The 15106-nt window shown below is 40.1% G+C and overlaps 1 protein-coding gene across 1 annotated transcript; it reads right to left on the bottom strand.

Annotated features, from left to right (window-relative positions):
* Positions 1-241: 241 nt before the first annotated feature.
* LOC131681694 (serine-rich adhesin for platelets-like) lies at positions 242-15092 on the bottom strand. Its single transcript, XM_058962664.1, has 6 exons — positions 14646-15092; positions 14217-14587; positions 11629-14160; positions 11337-11563; positions 10983-11273; positions 242-3061 (listed from the first exon to the last, which is right to left on the bottom strand). The coding sequence occupies exons 1-6, from the start codon at positions 14749-14751 to the stop codon at positions 688-690; spliced, it is 5901 nt and encodes a 1966-aa protein (XP_058818647.1). The 5' UTR covers positions 14752-15092; the 3' UTR covers positions 242-687.
* Positions 15093-15106: the final 14 nt, after the last annotated feature.

Here is a 15106-nt window from a genome sequence, read left to right as displayed (position 1 = left end):
TAAACTCCATTGGGCACCGCCATTGTTCTCCCCAGGGTTTACCTCTCGGTATTACGTTCATGGGAAGCCCGGGTGCGCGGTCATAGGTGTGACCATAAAGCACTGCACACATTGTCAAGTGTAACAGTGAGACGGTAGGTGTAGGTTAATGCACATAGTTTGCAGGAATAGGTTGTTGAGACAGCCCGATTGCACACTGATAAATAACAATAACAACAACAACAATGAGTCAACATCAAAATTCCTGTTTCAAATCAGTATCTTTATTATAAGCTTTTCAACGATATTTAATGTTTTATGTCACTTGGGCATAATTGTTTATGGATGGTAACGGTAAGTCATTGACCGTCACTACAGAACAAATGTCTACGATAAAACACGTGTAAAATTGAGCAAAACTTAAAACAAGACATTCATGGTGAGTGTCTAATACTTATGCTGATTTCGTTTTTAGAGCGGAGTCGCTCTAGGTTCGCTCTGAGCTGTCACTTTTGTATGGATTTTGTAAATATTAGAGCGAACCTAGGGCGACTCTGATCTAAAACCGAAATCGGCATTAGTGTTTCGTATTAAAAAAAAACCTTATGATCCTATAACTTACATACTACTTTTTCACAGTGTAAAATTGAAATGCACTTCAAAACATCACAATCGATTTACAATCAGCCAGTATTTATTTTTACAAGTCTACTCTATCTTCTCTTCATTTAAGGTAGGATGGGCCGAAACCAGTTGGCCGTGCTTTTCCCTCCACGCCGTTTCCATATCAAGCAAAGCTTCCGAAAGCATCATTTTTACCACCTCCTCCACAATGCGCTCCTTGACTTCAATTTCTTCCCGATCGAAATTTGTCCATCTGGACTCCTCTTCGAACATCTCTTGAGCAAGTATCTCGTCTACCTGGTCACGTTTCCGCCTAGCAGCACCATTGCCGCAGAAAACGAGAAACGGCATCGGGCAGTGCTGTAGGTTTTGCTGCTGTTGCTGATGCTGCAGTAAGCTTTCTTCGTTCAGAATACGCTTGATTTTACGCTTTATGTGATCCTGTAGGCAGCCTAATGTATCTGGTGGGTTGAAGAATGCCAGTGGTCGCTTATCGTGCTGGACAGTACGAAACGACACATCCGTTGGCGGTTGGCTTAGATCAATGTATAATTCTTTGCACATGTCCAAAACAAGTTTTTCGTAGATGTTACTCACGTTTTCGGAGTAAAGTATCTTCGACGTACTTTCTCCTATGAACAGATCCTTAGTACGGTTTTCTATGAGCTCATCGATTCTGGACTCTGATGGGAAAATTAAGGCCAGTGGACTACCGTTTGCCGGAGGAATATAAGGGGGAGGTGGTTTATTTGGGATTTCACGAAACAAGACAACCTGTTGTTCGAGTTGTTTGATTTCCTGCTCGATTTGCAGTTGCTGACGACGGAGAACTTCGGCTTCGTTTATGATGTCCGGCATTCGATTGGGAACAAGTGTCGTAGGGGCCGAACTACTACTACTAGGTCCATGCGCTGGAGGTGTTAGATATGAAAAATTTGCGGGTCCTGAGTCGGGTGCTCCAGTGGTGCTTGTAGATGGGTGGGGAAAATGTTCATTTACATTTTTGTTTCTAATTTTGATCTCTATTCTATGGTTTTCTTCATTAGCATTAACCGTTACCGGAATTTCGGCAGACCTCAAGGCCTGCAACTCGTTCAGAAAGGGCTGCTCATCGGAACCAGATCCTTCGACAGCAAAGTCTTTATCTGTTGAATAGTCTTCTTCTATGGGTGAGGAAGTTCCGGGATCGCTTTCGGATGAACTTTGTCTCGTATCTTTTCGCGCTTCTGGAGATCTCATTAGCGACACCCTCTCCAAACTTTCACTCAAACCACCAAGGTCATCCTGTAATGTTATCAATCGTTTTTCCAGTTCGGAAGCATGCGTCATACATTCCGGGTCACGATGGTCTGTTTCTGTTTCCTCAGCAGGTGTGGGTGTCGAAACTGGGGATGTAGTTAAACTGGCTTCCTCCAATGATTCTTCGGTTGGATTGTCTGTAGTAACTTTTTCCGATGCATCAAGCAGAGAATCACTGAGTGGTGGGAGTGAGATATCTTCTATCATTATTTGACTCTCTTCTGCAGTTGTAATATCCCGGGTAAATTCTTCTTTTAGAGGTGCATCAAAAGTGGAGGAATAACCTTCAGACGTTTTTTCTCGTTTCTCGGAATTCTGTTCGTCGATAGTGTGAAATTCAACCGATTCCGAGCCATGTATTTCCTGTGCATTCCTAAGTATTTCATCAATATTGGTAGTAGATGACAGAAACCCATTGATGTTCTCAGTTATATCGCTTACTCTAGAAATAATCTCATCAACATCCAACAGACTACTCCGTTCTTCGATTTGTTCCTCAACATCATTCTCAGGTTCACTTATCTTGCCATTCGCTTCTTTTCCTGTAACCGAGTTAATCGATGTCCGGAATGAACTCGCATCACTTGTAGCTACTGTACCATGCAATTCCTGTGATAATGCATTTGACTCCTTGTTATCACCTTCATATGCTACACTTATTTCTTTGTCTTCACTTCTACTACTGTTAATTGCTCCACTGAAAGACTGTTCCAGTAGAATATTTCCTATTCCATTTTCCGATTTGAAACTAGCTAATACTTTAAGTTTGGCTTCCTCGTATAAACTCTCCAAATTGGCTCTTGTCAGCGTGTAGCTCTTGCCGAATTCATATCGCATTTCCTTTATTCCTGTCAGCCGATACCACAGCCGATTTAATTTACTTCCATTGGCTGACACATGTTCCTCCTCGTCACTACCATCACCATTGCCGGTGATTTGTTGCAACGTGTGCAAGCTCTGTTCGATGCTTCGGATGCGGCCAAATGCTTGCTCGCTTGTTGCCGTGCTTTCGCTTATTTTAGTCCGGTTGTACTGACGCAGGTTACTTTCGATTTCGAGAATCTCCTGCTCCTCTCGGTCGAGCTTCTGGTGCCACTGGAGCAATGCCTGGACATGTTGGCGGCGCTTGTTCAATTCCTGCTCACGGCGAGTAAGGATACTGTGAAATAAAAGAAGGGGATTTGGCGTTAGTGTTGGTTAGGGATACATAAGTTGACCAACTCTATCGAAAAAATCCGTATACTATGCGAATCATCTACCTGAGTGTGGTGAACGATTACGCTTCGTTGCTAAAAGGTGTCCGGATTTTTTCGTCAGAGTTGGTCAGCTTAGGTATACATAAGTATTACCTTCTACAAGAACCTACAAAACCTTGAGAAATCCATGAAATTGTAACCTTTTTCCGCGGTTTGCTGAAAATTGCGTATTTTTTCGAGAGTTGTCCTACTGGAGCTGTAGAGCTAGATTATCGGAAGGGCTCCCCGTCAGAATCACCCGCTATAATTGCAGAGGAGACGGGTAATGTCACCTACTAAAACATTGCTTAGGGCAAATTGCAGATGGCCGTGATTCTGAATGTAATATTTACTATACGGTTCATATCTGAATCGTATGGTGAATATTACAAGGATTTCGCGAGCGCGTGTATCGTTGCGAAGCAATCTTTAATGATAGAGTTGTAATTTTAATGAAGGTTTTTACTAAAAGGTTGTATTTAACTTAAATAAACCGAATCCGAGAGCGGAAATGTGAAATTTTCATCCAAGGTTTGATGAACTGAAAAAATAAGTTGTGCTTAATAACACTCCTAACAATGACAGTGCTCAAGTGAGCTAATGCAGCGGAGGTTGGGCGATGTGGCTTGGCCGCATATCCGAGGACGAGGCGTCACTCAACTCATCGCCGTAGTTATAAGCAAACCTGCGATCCTATTCGTTTGATCGGTTTACTCAAAAATAGGGGGCCATAGCTAGTTTAAATCCGACTGAGCGGCTTATTTAAATCCGAGTTTGCTTGTAATTCCAGTGACGGGTTAATCAATGCTTCAGATCCTTGGCCTCGGCTAAGCGGCCAAGCCGCATCACACTAGGTCCGCTATATAAGCTCCCCAAGTAACAATTGAAGTTTTATAGCACGCTATAAGTGCAATCTAGGTTTTATGAGTGGCTATAAAACTACCATAAAACCTAAATTGTTACTAGGGTAACTTGTTAGAGCACTATGGCAGTTTATTAAACCTTGGTAAAAGGAATTACATTTGCGCTCTAGGATTCTATATATTCAGACTAAAATACACCCTTTGGGCAAAAAACCGCATCGAAAGTGAACCTCTATCGCTTAAGTCTCTAAACAAGACATTTACCAATCCTGTAAAGCTCTTCATCACAATGGTATAGCATCCAAATATTTATAACATAGCGAACGCATCTTTCTTTCTTCCTTCTGTCGTGGGCTGTGACTGTTGACAGTCCACTGGTGCACGCAAACGAAAAACTACCTAAAATTGAGTTCCTTTGACTCAATCTCGGGGTATCCATTTAACCACGGCAAAAATTACAACTCATTGATAGGTTTTTCATACTCAAATTTACGTTGAATTTACCTAATTTTGAGTATACCCCAAACAACTCGGAAGACCTCGACTGAGTCGAATCTCTCGTTTTGTTTTTGACAACACTAATAAGTGCGAAAGCGACGCACAACTCAAAAGTAAGTTAAAAGAACTTATTCTGCAGGTTGTTTTATTTAACCGTGTGTTGAGGGCTAGTTGCTGTGACTATATGCCCTGTGATTACTGGATCGGACCGTTCATCGATATTATATATCGAGCTTTGCTTCTCGAGCAAAATTGCAAATCTCCTCCACTGCCCATAAAAGCATAAGAGTCCCATAATGAAAAACAGCAAGCCGAGAAAAACGCTGTTTAAGATTTACATTTTACATTTGAGCCTTATGGGATGGGACAACCATGTTTTGGTATTTTTTCGATATTTTCTAAACAAATCCGGTAATGCTATATGTGCATTGTAATTCAGTGGTGATACAGAATACAATCCAACAGATAACTCATTTTCGACAAAATTTCCATATGGGACTCTTATGCTTTTATAGGCAGTTCAGAGTGTTGATGTTTCTTCTAGCCAATGGATCCTCTAGGTTGTTGTGTGTTTGTACAAATTTGTACTTCTGTTTGATTGCATTGAATTTGGTACAACGCATAATCAAATGTTCTGCTGTTTCTAGTTCATGACATGCGTCACAGTTGGGGTCGCTTACTATCTTCATCTTTGCCAACCAGTATTTCGACCAGCCGTGCCCCGCCATTAATCTGTTTAACAGTCGAATTTCTTTGTTTTTTGAATCTAAACCAGTGAACCAAGGTTGTTGTGAAAAGGTATCTTGTAGCCTGTAAAATTGATTCCCTTTTTCCTTTGCATAGTTGGTATACTGCCGCTAGAAGCATAATTGTCCCATGTCCTATGGCAATCCCTATACACATGGGACAATTATGCTTCTAGCGGCAGTATACCACTCGTTAGTTTTGTAGTGCTCCTGTTTTAGTACCCAGTATACATCTTTATATGAGATGTGGTTGTCCATTAGTCTTACCTCATCTCTGGTTCCCAATTTAGTTAATTTATCCGCTATATCGTTCCCTTTAATATCCACATGACTATTGGATTGATATGTTCCATCGTGCGGCTATTGTCAAAATGTTGTCTAGGACTGTTTCTCTGTTTGGTGAGTTTCTTGCTGTTTCTAATATTTCACATGCTGAACGAGAATCTGTGAAAATTACCTGATTCTTTAATTGCTTCGTTTGGATTAATTCCATTGCTGCTTGTACTGCTAATATTTCTGCTCCAGTGACACTGACTTCGTTTATCAATCCGATGGACATTCTTTTCTGGATGCTTTCGACGAATATTCCTATGCCACATTTATTTCCTTCTTTGGATGCGTCAGTGAATATTCTACCTCTACTTTTGTATGTTTCATAGCGAATAATGCCAATTGTTTTAGATGCTTTAAGCTAGTGGTATTTTTGCCGTTGTTAGTCCGTCGAGAGAGGCTTTTATTCTAACCTTTAGCTTGAGATTGCAGTTCTTGGCTATGGGCATTACGCAATCAAACAGTTGAAAGTGTTTGTAGTACACGAGTTCCATATACGTTAGCTGTGATCTCTCCGTGTCGTTACTGATGTTGGACTCCATCATTTGTTTTCCAACCACTGTCTGTTGTGCTATATTTCTTGCATAGTTGTCCCATGTATATAGGGAATCCCATAGAACATGGGACAATTAAGCTTATAACGGCAGTGTACCCGTTATATATTCCTGTCTTATCGCGGGTTGTTTCCAACCCAGCGATAGCTAACAGTGTATTTATTGGTGTGGTTTTGGTACACCCTGTAGCTTTCCGTATGCTGTGATTGTTGAGTACTTCCAGTTTGTATTTATTCGAAGTTGCCTCATTGTAATAAACTGTTGATCCATATTCCAATGAACTTCTAATCAAGGCCTTGTGAATGTTTATCATTGTTTGAGGGTGTCCACCCTGTTTAGTTCCGCTTATTACTTTGATCATGTTTAAGCGATCGTTGGTTTTGTTTCTTATCTCCTTTATTTGTTCATTAAACGAAAGTGTTCGATTCATAGTGACCCCCTAATATTTGTGGATATCTACCGTTTCGATGAGCGTGCTGTTTATCTTATATTCCATCTGTTGTCCTCCTAATTGAAAGAGTAATGTCTTCGTCTTCGTAGGGTTTGGTCTTAGATATAGCTGTTGGCATTTTTCGATTAATAAATTTAAGTACCGTTGTCCTATTTCGGTGAGTTTTTCAATGGACTTAGCGGCCACAATGATACCGAAGTCGTCGGCAAACTGTGCAAGCTCTACTCCTTATACTACTATTTCGTGAAGCATCTTTGTATACAAATTGAATAGTGTAGGGGATAACACATCGCCCTGTGGAAGTCCATCACAAACAACCTTAGAAATCTTTTTTCCACTGGTATTGAAAGTTATTGTTCGGTTTTTTAGAAAAACTATTATCCAGGATATGATTTTCGACTTTATATCTTCCTTTCGCATAATTTCTTCTAGTGTTGTTGTATTTACTGTATTGAATGCGTTACTTAGATCAACGAATATGATCGCTGTTCGTAGCCCTTCTCGCTTGTTGTGTTTGATTTTGTTGACTACATAAGAAATCATGTGTTTGTCGATAATCCTGCTCTGAATGCGAATGTCTTCACTGGTAAGACATTTTTTTCATTTGACGTTATTTTGAGCAATTGTAGAACTGCTGTTTTTATTATTTGGTACAGGTAGGTACCAGTGAGATTGGCCGTTTCCCTTCCATTTGGCTCTGGTCTTTTCCTGCTTTGGGGATTGCTACTACCTTTATATGTTTTAGTTGTTTATCTGGTTGGCTTCGTCTCCATTGCCTATTTAAATCCTTTATAATAATTTCTGTAACTCTAGCATCTAGAATTCGAAGCATTTCATATGTGATTTTGTACTCTCCTGGTGCAGAATTTCCTTTTTTTGATTTTAGAATTTGATACCATTTTTCCATGTTTAATATATCATATTCTACTTCGAAACCACAAGTATAGTTATCTTCCATAGTCTTATTAGGTCCAAAATGGCAATCTAAGAATCTTTCTGTCATCGTTTCGTCGTCTTGCATCGGATTGTTTTCCTTTTTGTATACTTTTTTCCTGTTATTCTTCCTACCATTTTCCAGAGCTTCCTTGAGCTTGTTAGTGGACTTATCTGTTCTACAAATTTGTCCATTTTTTTTGTTTGTCCTGTTTTTTCAGTCGTTGGAAGACCGCTGCTGCCTTTTTCAGTCTAATCAAATTCTCCATGCTTGCGACACGGTTAAACACTCGTCTGACGTCTCGTTTTTCCTTCCATGCTTCTTCGACTTTTTCCAACCATCAATATTTGGTTATGAAGTTATCTCGTTTGCGACTTTTCCTAATGAATTTTTGTACCTGTACCGTCAGTTCCTTCCAACTGTGAATGTTTTCTGCATTCATCTCGGCCAGATTCTGATTTATCTGCCGGCTGTTGTATATCCATCGCCCTGTCGGTGGTGCTGTGGTATTTTCAAATGTCGTTTCTATTGCTAGGTGGTGACTTCCTACTCCATAGTCCAGTACTCTCCAATGCAATAGTCCATATATCTCAGGTGTACAAATAGTTATATCTATCGCTGTAGACCGCTTGTTTAATTGGATTGGTATGAACGTACTGTTACCGTCATTAAGTATCAGTAGTATTAAGTAGCTTCTTCAAGTTCCTTTATTTGTATAGATGGGCTGATATAAATTGAAACTATAACAATATCCCATTTCGGTAAACTTGCTGCGACCGCTTGCGTACTATTTGATAGGTTGGGTAGGGGTATCCGAGTAAAATTGATCGAGTTCTTCAAGTATATAGCGGTGCCTCCATAACCGTCATCCCTAGAATTGTAAATTCCGTAGTACTTGGAATTTCGATATCGTGTAGTGGTTTCCTGACTTATCCTGAGTCCATGTCTCCGATATTAGTGCCAGCGTGTAATCTTCTTCAATTAGTACTCTTTGTAGTTCTTCTTTATGCTTATTCAAGCTTTGTACATTACATTGCAACATTTTTAAGTCTTCACCCATATCTATTTTGAACCTTCATTTTTCTTTTGTCGCTACACTTTTCTATTTTATTTTTTTCTCCTTTTTTTCTTTATATTATTGATTCAGCTAAATTAAAATGTTTCTCTGCACACTTTCGAAATATTTCTTTCGCGTTTCCTCTATGTTTTTTTTTCTTCGGTGAATTCCGCATAGCTCATCATTGCTGCTTTGAATTGATTTACCGCGGTTGTGGTTGCCTTCCAAGATGCTTCTTCTACAATTTGATTCCCTTTCTCTGTGGTGTCCACTTTAAGGGGGTTGTTCAATCCGACCCCATTTAGTGTGTTGTCCGTTTGTTTTCGATTGTTTCCTGATGGCCCTGCTGTTTGTGTTGTATTCTCCATTTCTATTTCTGTGCCCGAGCGTTTCCGTTTGTTCTGTTTGCTTTTTTCTTTTTCCTGATATACTTTCACCGCTGGGGTAATTCTGTTTCTCGACAAGTTTGTTCGTTGCCACTGCTCCTGTAGGTTGTTTTTGGCCAACCGTTCCGCCAACGTTGGAAACTCGTCAAGTTTCGTCAGCGGCTCGAAGGTGTTGGAAGTGTTTATCGGTAGCAATTCTCTTGTTTCGATGTACGTAATGTTTTTCCATCATATTCTTTGCTTTTTGCTGCATCTCGCGCTCGTTGCATTCTTTGCTACCAGTGACATGGTTGCCAGATTTACAATGCAAACACTTCAACTTTTTTGACATTCTTCTTTGATGTTCTCATCATGTTTTTCCGTACTGTGTAGGCATCTTCTCGCACCTTTGCAGTTTGCCTCTTTGTGATTGTACCTTAGACAGCGCGTACAAAATAATACTTTCTGAATAAATGGTCTAATCCTACTCACGCAGCAGAAGAACCAAACTTTTTCCGGTAGTATGTTAGCCCGGAAGGTTACTGAGATCCTGTTTGTAGGGACTTTCCTCTCATTTTCGTATCGGTTTAAACGGTAAACCCCGACCACGGGGGCATCACTTTTGATGTCATTCAGGATGTCTTCCTCAGAAATATCCGTAGGGATCCCGGTCATTACTCCCGAGATGCTTCGGAATGTATGTTTTGTATATGCCTTCGTCGTTGTTGATAACATCTAATAGTTGATTAGTCCTGATGAAACTGTTGAGAATCACCATAATCTTATTGCGACCGATTTGTTTCATATCGATTATGTATTTTTTGAACATCTCCATTCCTCTTAGTTTGGCCCCTAGCGTGTATCTATTTATCTTCACTCCTGTTTCTTCTTTCCGTAACTCAAAAAAATAAACGGTATGGTGCGGTGCCCATTGTAGTGTATTTGAATTCTTCATTTTTCCTTATGATTGCACAGAGAATGCGCAAAATTCGCAAACGAAAAAAGCAGTTTTTTTCCACAGATCTTCATAAAAATCAATCAGCTGTACTGTAACAACCTTCTACATACGCTGATTGATTTTTATGAAGATCTGACATACGGTGTGGAAAAAAACTGCTTTTTTCGTTTGCGAATTTTGCGCATTCTCTGTGCAACCTTATGCTCATCTCTTCTTCGTAAGGCTTTCCTCCACTGTCCGGTGGGTCTTCCCCTTCTGCCATGATTTCGCACAAAATGGCGTGCTTTTTCAAGTGCGATTTCCTTTTGGCTATTATTTTACTAAATTACTCAAATATCGCTTTATTTAACTTTTAATTTAGTACTGGAATCCAATCCCCGTTATTTAGCTATTCAGCGCTTTTTTCTTCGAGAAATATCCACCACTAACTGTACCGACAATCTTTCTTCGAAAATGCGTCTGTACTCGACAAAAGATTTACCGGAAGTGTGGTAGCGAACGCATCCATTGCCGATTTTGATGAAGCCAAAACTCTCTCGAGTAACAATTCGACACATAGTTTTGTAAACAATATGACTAATGATAGATCATGGTGGGACTGATATGCGTAGAATTTTCCGGTTTCTATCCGATTTCTCGGCAAAACAGGCCCACTCAATATTTTTCGTAAAAACTAACGTTAATTGGATTTTTATAATGAAAAACTTGATTGAATATATTGGAAATGATTGCTATGAACGTAATTCTAAACAATAAAAAAATATTTTTACACCGTTTCTCTCCAGATTGCTAATATCATTTTCACATTCAATCGCGTTTTTCTCAGTTTTCAGTTTTGCAACATGAAACAATTGGGCGTAGAGAGGACGCAGAGGTGTGTACAGGGTATATAGGTCTCACAATCCCAACATGATTATGTCAGGCAATTGCAAAATTATATTGAGCATAACTAGCCATAGAATCATAGTTTGCATAAAAAAGAGACACAACTGTAGTACCACTAGGCACACATGATTTTCCATGCTGAAGGTTTCGTCGCTATGGCTCAGATTCAAAAACAAAAATGATCGCATTTTTTTTTATACTTACTCCTCTAAACTTTCGTTGGGTTCCAGTTCTACTCCCCGTACCGCCGTCAGTTGCAGCTGTGAGTTTGTAGATAGCGAAGTTGCCATCATGGTAGTGACTTTTCGCTGTTGTTGCTGTTGAAGAGCTGCTAGGAGAGATGAGCTGATGTCATTCCTATCACACCTGGCGGATTTCCGGAGTGAAAATGAGTTGCTTTTTGACGACAAGGAACTTAATTTCTCCACTGACTTTGGTGTCGTCGGAGAGTGAATTCTGTTCCGAGTGGACAAATCCACTGTTGATTGCTTGAACCTGCAATTTTCGAAGAGAATATTCGTTAAATGGAGCGTTAAATGGTACGAATAAATACCGTACTTGTTTAATTCAGCTCTATCTTTCTCCAGTCGGACGAGTATGGCTCGTTGTTTTTTCTTGACTGCAGAAATTTGCTCCATCATTCCGCGTTCTCGATAGCGTTGCTTCTGCAGTTCCAACCAAGCTAACTGTCCCTTGGTGCGATCCAGTAGAGCTTTCTCTTTCAATCGGGCACGCGTGGCAAGCTGTTCGCCTTTGGATTTTTCGTTGCGAATCAACTGATCATACTGTAAGTTCAAAGTAAAATATATTATATTAAAATCCTCAATAGAACAACAGATATAGAATTTACCAATCCTATCGAGGAATAGCTTAGGTTGGTTTCTGAAATGGTAGTAGACAGAATAGACACTTCCAGATCAGTTCGGTTAAACATAGCTAAAATATCGCTGCTTATGGTAGTGTCATTCAATGTTGTGTCTTTACCGCTCAGAGCTTCAACTGTTGAACTAGTACTGGAATCGGACGGAGCTTTTATTATTTCCACTTCGCTGCTTTTCAACATTTCATTAATGGATAGTTTGTTTGGAATGTCACTTTGTTCTGAAATTTTTATGGTAATAGATTCCAGACTTTGCGATTCGTCTACTTCCTGTCGCAAAGATTGCTTTAGCTTTAGATCCTCGTCGCTAATTTGTGTTTCGATACTGGAAGTATCCGGATGTGGTACGTGCCTTTCATCCGAAGGATTGTCCTCTACTGTTCGTTGTCTCAAGCTCTCTTCGAACGATGGCAAATATTCATCAGGTAGGGGTGGATTTGTGTTGTGACTATCGGAGAAACTAAGTGACCTGGATTCCAGTGAGGGGTGGGAATTGCTAGACTCGGTTTTACTGGGACTTTGTTCAGAGCTACTATCAGCAGTTGTTGTCGTTGTTGCTGGAGCAGATGCTCCTGAGGATGCACCATCTATTGGAATTTTTTCCTGTGTTGATTCAGAGAGTGAGCTAGATTTGTCGTCTGTTTTCTGAGGTTCAGAGCGCTCAAAATCCTCGCTGTAGTTCGAAGTCGCGGATGCATTCGTAGTTAATAGGATAGGAGTTGTTTGTGTCATTTCATCCCGGATTTTGATACGCTCGGGAGGAATTGGAGTACTCGGCTCAGGCGGTCTATTGAGTGCTGAGTATAGCTGCTGGTTGACCTCTATTACCTGCGCTAGACTACGGTTGAACGCTTCCAGCATTTTTTGACTGTCGAGCTCTTTTGAATCCTTTTCTCGTTTTTCTGAAGAGTTTCGCAAAAATTTATGTTGTTTTTCTGAGTCGTTAGCGCTTAACTGACTCTGGTGCAAATCTGTCTGCACATTTTGAGCTATAAAAGACAATCGATCTGGGATCAAATCCGCATCCGGCATATCTGTTCCTCGGTGGAAATTGACGCTTCCGTCTACTTGAAAATTATCGGTAGTAATTTTAAGATTCGATATACGTTCAACGGACAGTGGACTGATAGCATCAAATTCTTGTCCCGTGATTTCCTTCGCGGACTTTAGCTCTGTTACATCGATTTTAGTACTACTAAGAGGCGGTAGTGGCAAGATAAAATCCGACCTTATTGAGCTAATTTCCGAGATTGTGTTTGACTCGGATGGGTGAAAAGAAACGGATGAAATATTTGGTTCACTTCCGGTGGATGGTTTACTAATGTAAGGCACAGTTTTTAGGGATTCGAGATATTCATGGCATTTTTGATTATTTGCGGTTTTAAATCGTCTGGAAATTTCTCCTGAATCTTTACCGATTATGGACTCCTCGGGAAGAATAGTTTGATCACGATTAAGGCGGCGAATAGCTTCCAGCTTTTTGCGGACGGCAATTATGAATGGATACGGATCCGGTTGAAGCAGCGTATGTTTCAGCCAAGGAGGAACAGTCTTGACTTCTTTTTTTACATCGATAAGTTTTTGTTGCTTCAAGGTCGAATCAGGCACAAGAGTCACAGACGGAACATCAAGTTTTAATTCTTTCTCGACCACCGAAATCGATCGTTCATGAAGACTCTCATTAACTGGACTCTTCGGAGGTTTTTCTGGCGTTAAAACCTTTTGTTTTTCTGGAGTTCTTATTCTTAATGGTCTCAATAGCACATCCTCCAAAGCAACCTCGTCAGATTTACGCATGATGCCAATTTTTTCTGATAGATCTGCTTTTAGTAGTGAGGATCGTCTTCGGGAACTTTTCCTGGATTCCCCGGACTTCAGAGATTGTGCTAATGACGGTGGCGCTCTTAATGACGAGATAGAGGAACTTTTGCGAATAGGCTTTTCTGGAGGCAATTTCCGGGCGTCAATCACTTTCTGGGAAGGTGCAGTCGATTTTTGATTAGAAGCACAGGATACTGGAGTTGCAGATAATGATCGCTTACGTACTTTTTGCACGTTTTTGCTAACAAGCACTTGGCTGTTCTTTCGTAACTCTTCCAGTCGTTTCTTGATGAGATCTTTTTCTTCGACATTTGTAATTGTAGCCTTTGTCTCTTGCTTGCGCTTTGCTTGTTGCTTTTCTATAAACTCTCGTGCCTTTTGAGGATCATATGATTTTCCCTTTTTTTGTTCGGGAGCGCAAGTTTTGCTATCTTTAGAATTTGGACGCGGTGGCAGTCTCTTCATCACTGATGGCTTAGACTGTATTTCATCTAATGTTTCCGAAGCGACTTTCTTCGAAAATTTCTCTTTTGTGTTTGAAATACTCGTTGATGTAGAATTGTTGCACAGTTTTTTCTCGTTAGTGCTACTACTAGCAGCTATGCTGTCAGTTATTTTTTCGTCCAAATTTTGATCCGAGTTGGCACTGCTTTCAGTCACCTTGGAAATAGCAATCCCATTCTGGAAGACAACCTGATCAAAAGTTTGAAATTAGAACAGAAAAATAAATCATTTACCATATTTATCCCACTATTTAAAGTTTCTGTTAGATAATTTTGAAAATCGCCGCTAGCTTGGTTGCGTTCATTCTTCTGAATTTCGAACTGTCTAATAAGTTGAGTGGCTTCGGGAAGCGGCCTAATTGTATACGTGTTTTGGTCGTCGTTTTTATTTTCGGCTAACGTTTGTGCGTTCTCATTTGATCCGCATCCGGAGGTAAGCGCAGAACTTGTAAACGTTGTGATCGATTTGATAACCATCGGCGTTATTTTCCTTCTTGGACTAGTAGGGTGATCCTTGAGCACAAGTTTGGTTATTTGCATCGTACCTTTCTTCCTTGGCGATCCTGTTTGAATCAGGTCCGTACTGCGCTCTCGAATTATTTGAACTGGAGGAAAAATGTTAAAAGAAATTTAGGTACCCAACTTGCTTTACAAAATACTAACCAGCACTTCGTCTGATGGGAGAATTTTCTAATGAATGTATCGAATAGGTAGCCGAATTTCTACTACCTTTCTCCGTAATAGAATGACTCTCGGAGTCGGTTGACATGCTTAATAGATTTACTTCACTTAGTATCTAGTTATACGTTTCAAGAGACTGTACATTCCGATGATCAACGGTTACGCACTGAAGAAAAATAAGATCAAGAAGACCATGTTCCACGAATCACTGATTTCCTTTGAACTAAAAATATCATTCTTGTGCTGGAAAACTACTTTATAGGGTATTCCACGCTCACCACAAAAAGTTACTCTTTTCGAATGACATTGAACTTATATTAAACATTTTTAAACCGAAAAATAAAGTATAGTTCGACCGGCCACGAAGCAAGAACGCGTTTCTCTAATTAAATTTTGTTCTGTTTGTGCTCTGTTCGTTTCTTAACAACGGTTGTGTTTGTTCT

Source organism: Topomyia yanbarensis, chromosome 2 (genome assembly GCF_030247195.1).
Source record: "Topomyia yanbarensis strain Yona2022 chromosome 2, ASM3024719v1, whole genome shotgun sequence".
Classification (NCBI taxonomy): domain Eukaryota; kingdom Metazoa; phylum Arthropoda; class Insecta; order Diptera; family Culicidae; genus Topomyia; species Topomyia yanbarensis.
Note: the sequence above shows the minus strand (reverse complement) of the source record. Positions and strands in the feature narration are given on the sequence as shown.

What these genes read in the sequence shown, in the direction of transcription:
- LOC131681694 (XM_058962664.1), bottom strand. Translation starts at nt 14,751, where the DNA reads ATGTCAACCGACTCCGAGAGTCATTCTATTACGGAGAAAGGTAGTAGA. An exon ending in GCTATTCCTCGATAGGATTG is followed by an intron (nt 11,564 to 11,628) that starts GTAAATTCTATA and finishes TTGAACTTACAG; the next exon opens with TATGATCAGTTGATTCGCAA. An exon ending in CCCAACGAAAGTTTAGAGGA is followed by an intron (nt 3,062 to 10,982) that starts GTAAGTATAAAA and finishes TTTATTTCACAG; the next exon opens with TATCCTTACTCGCCGTGAGC.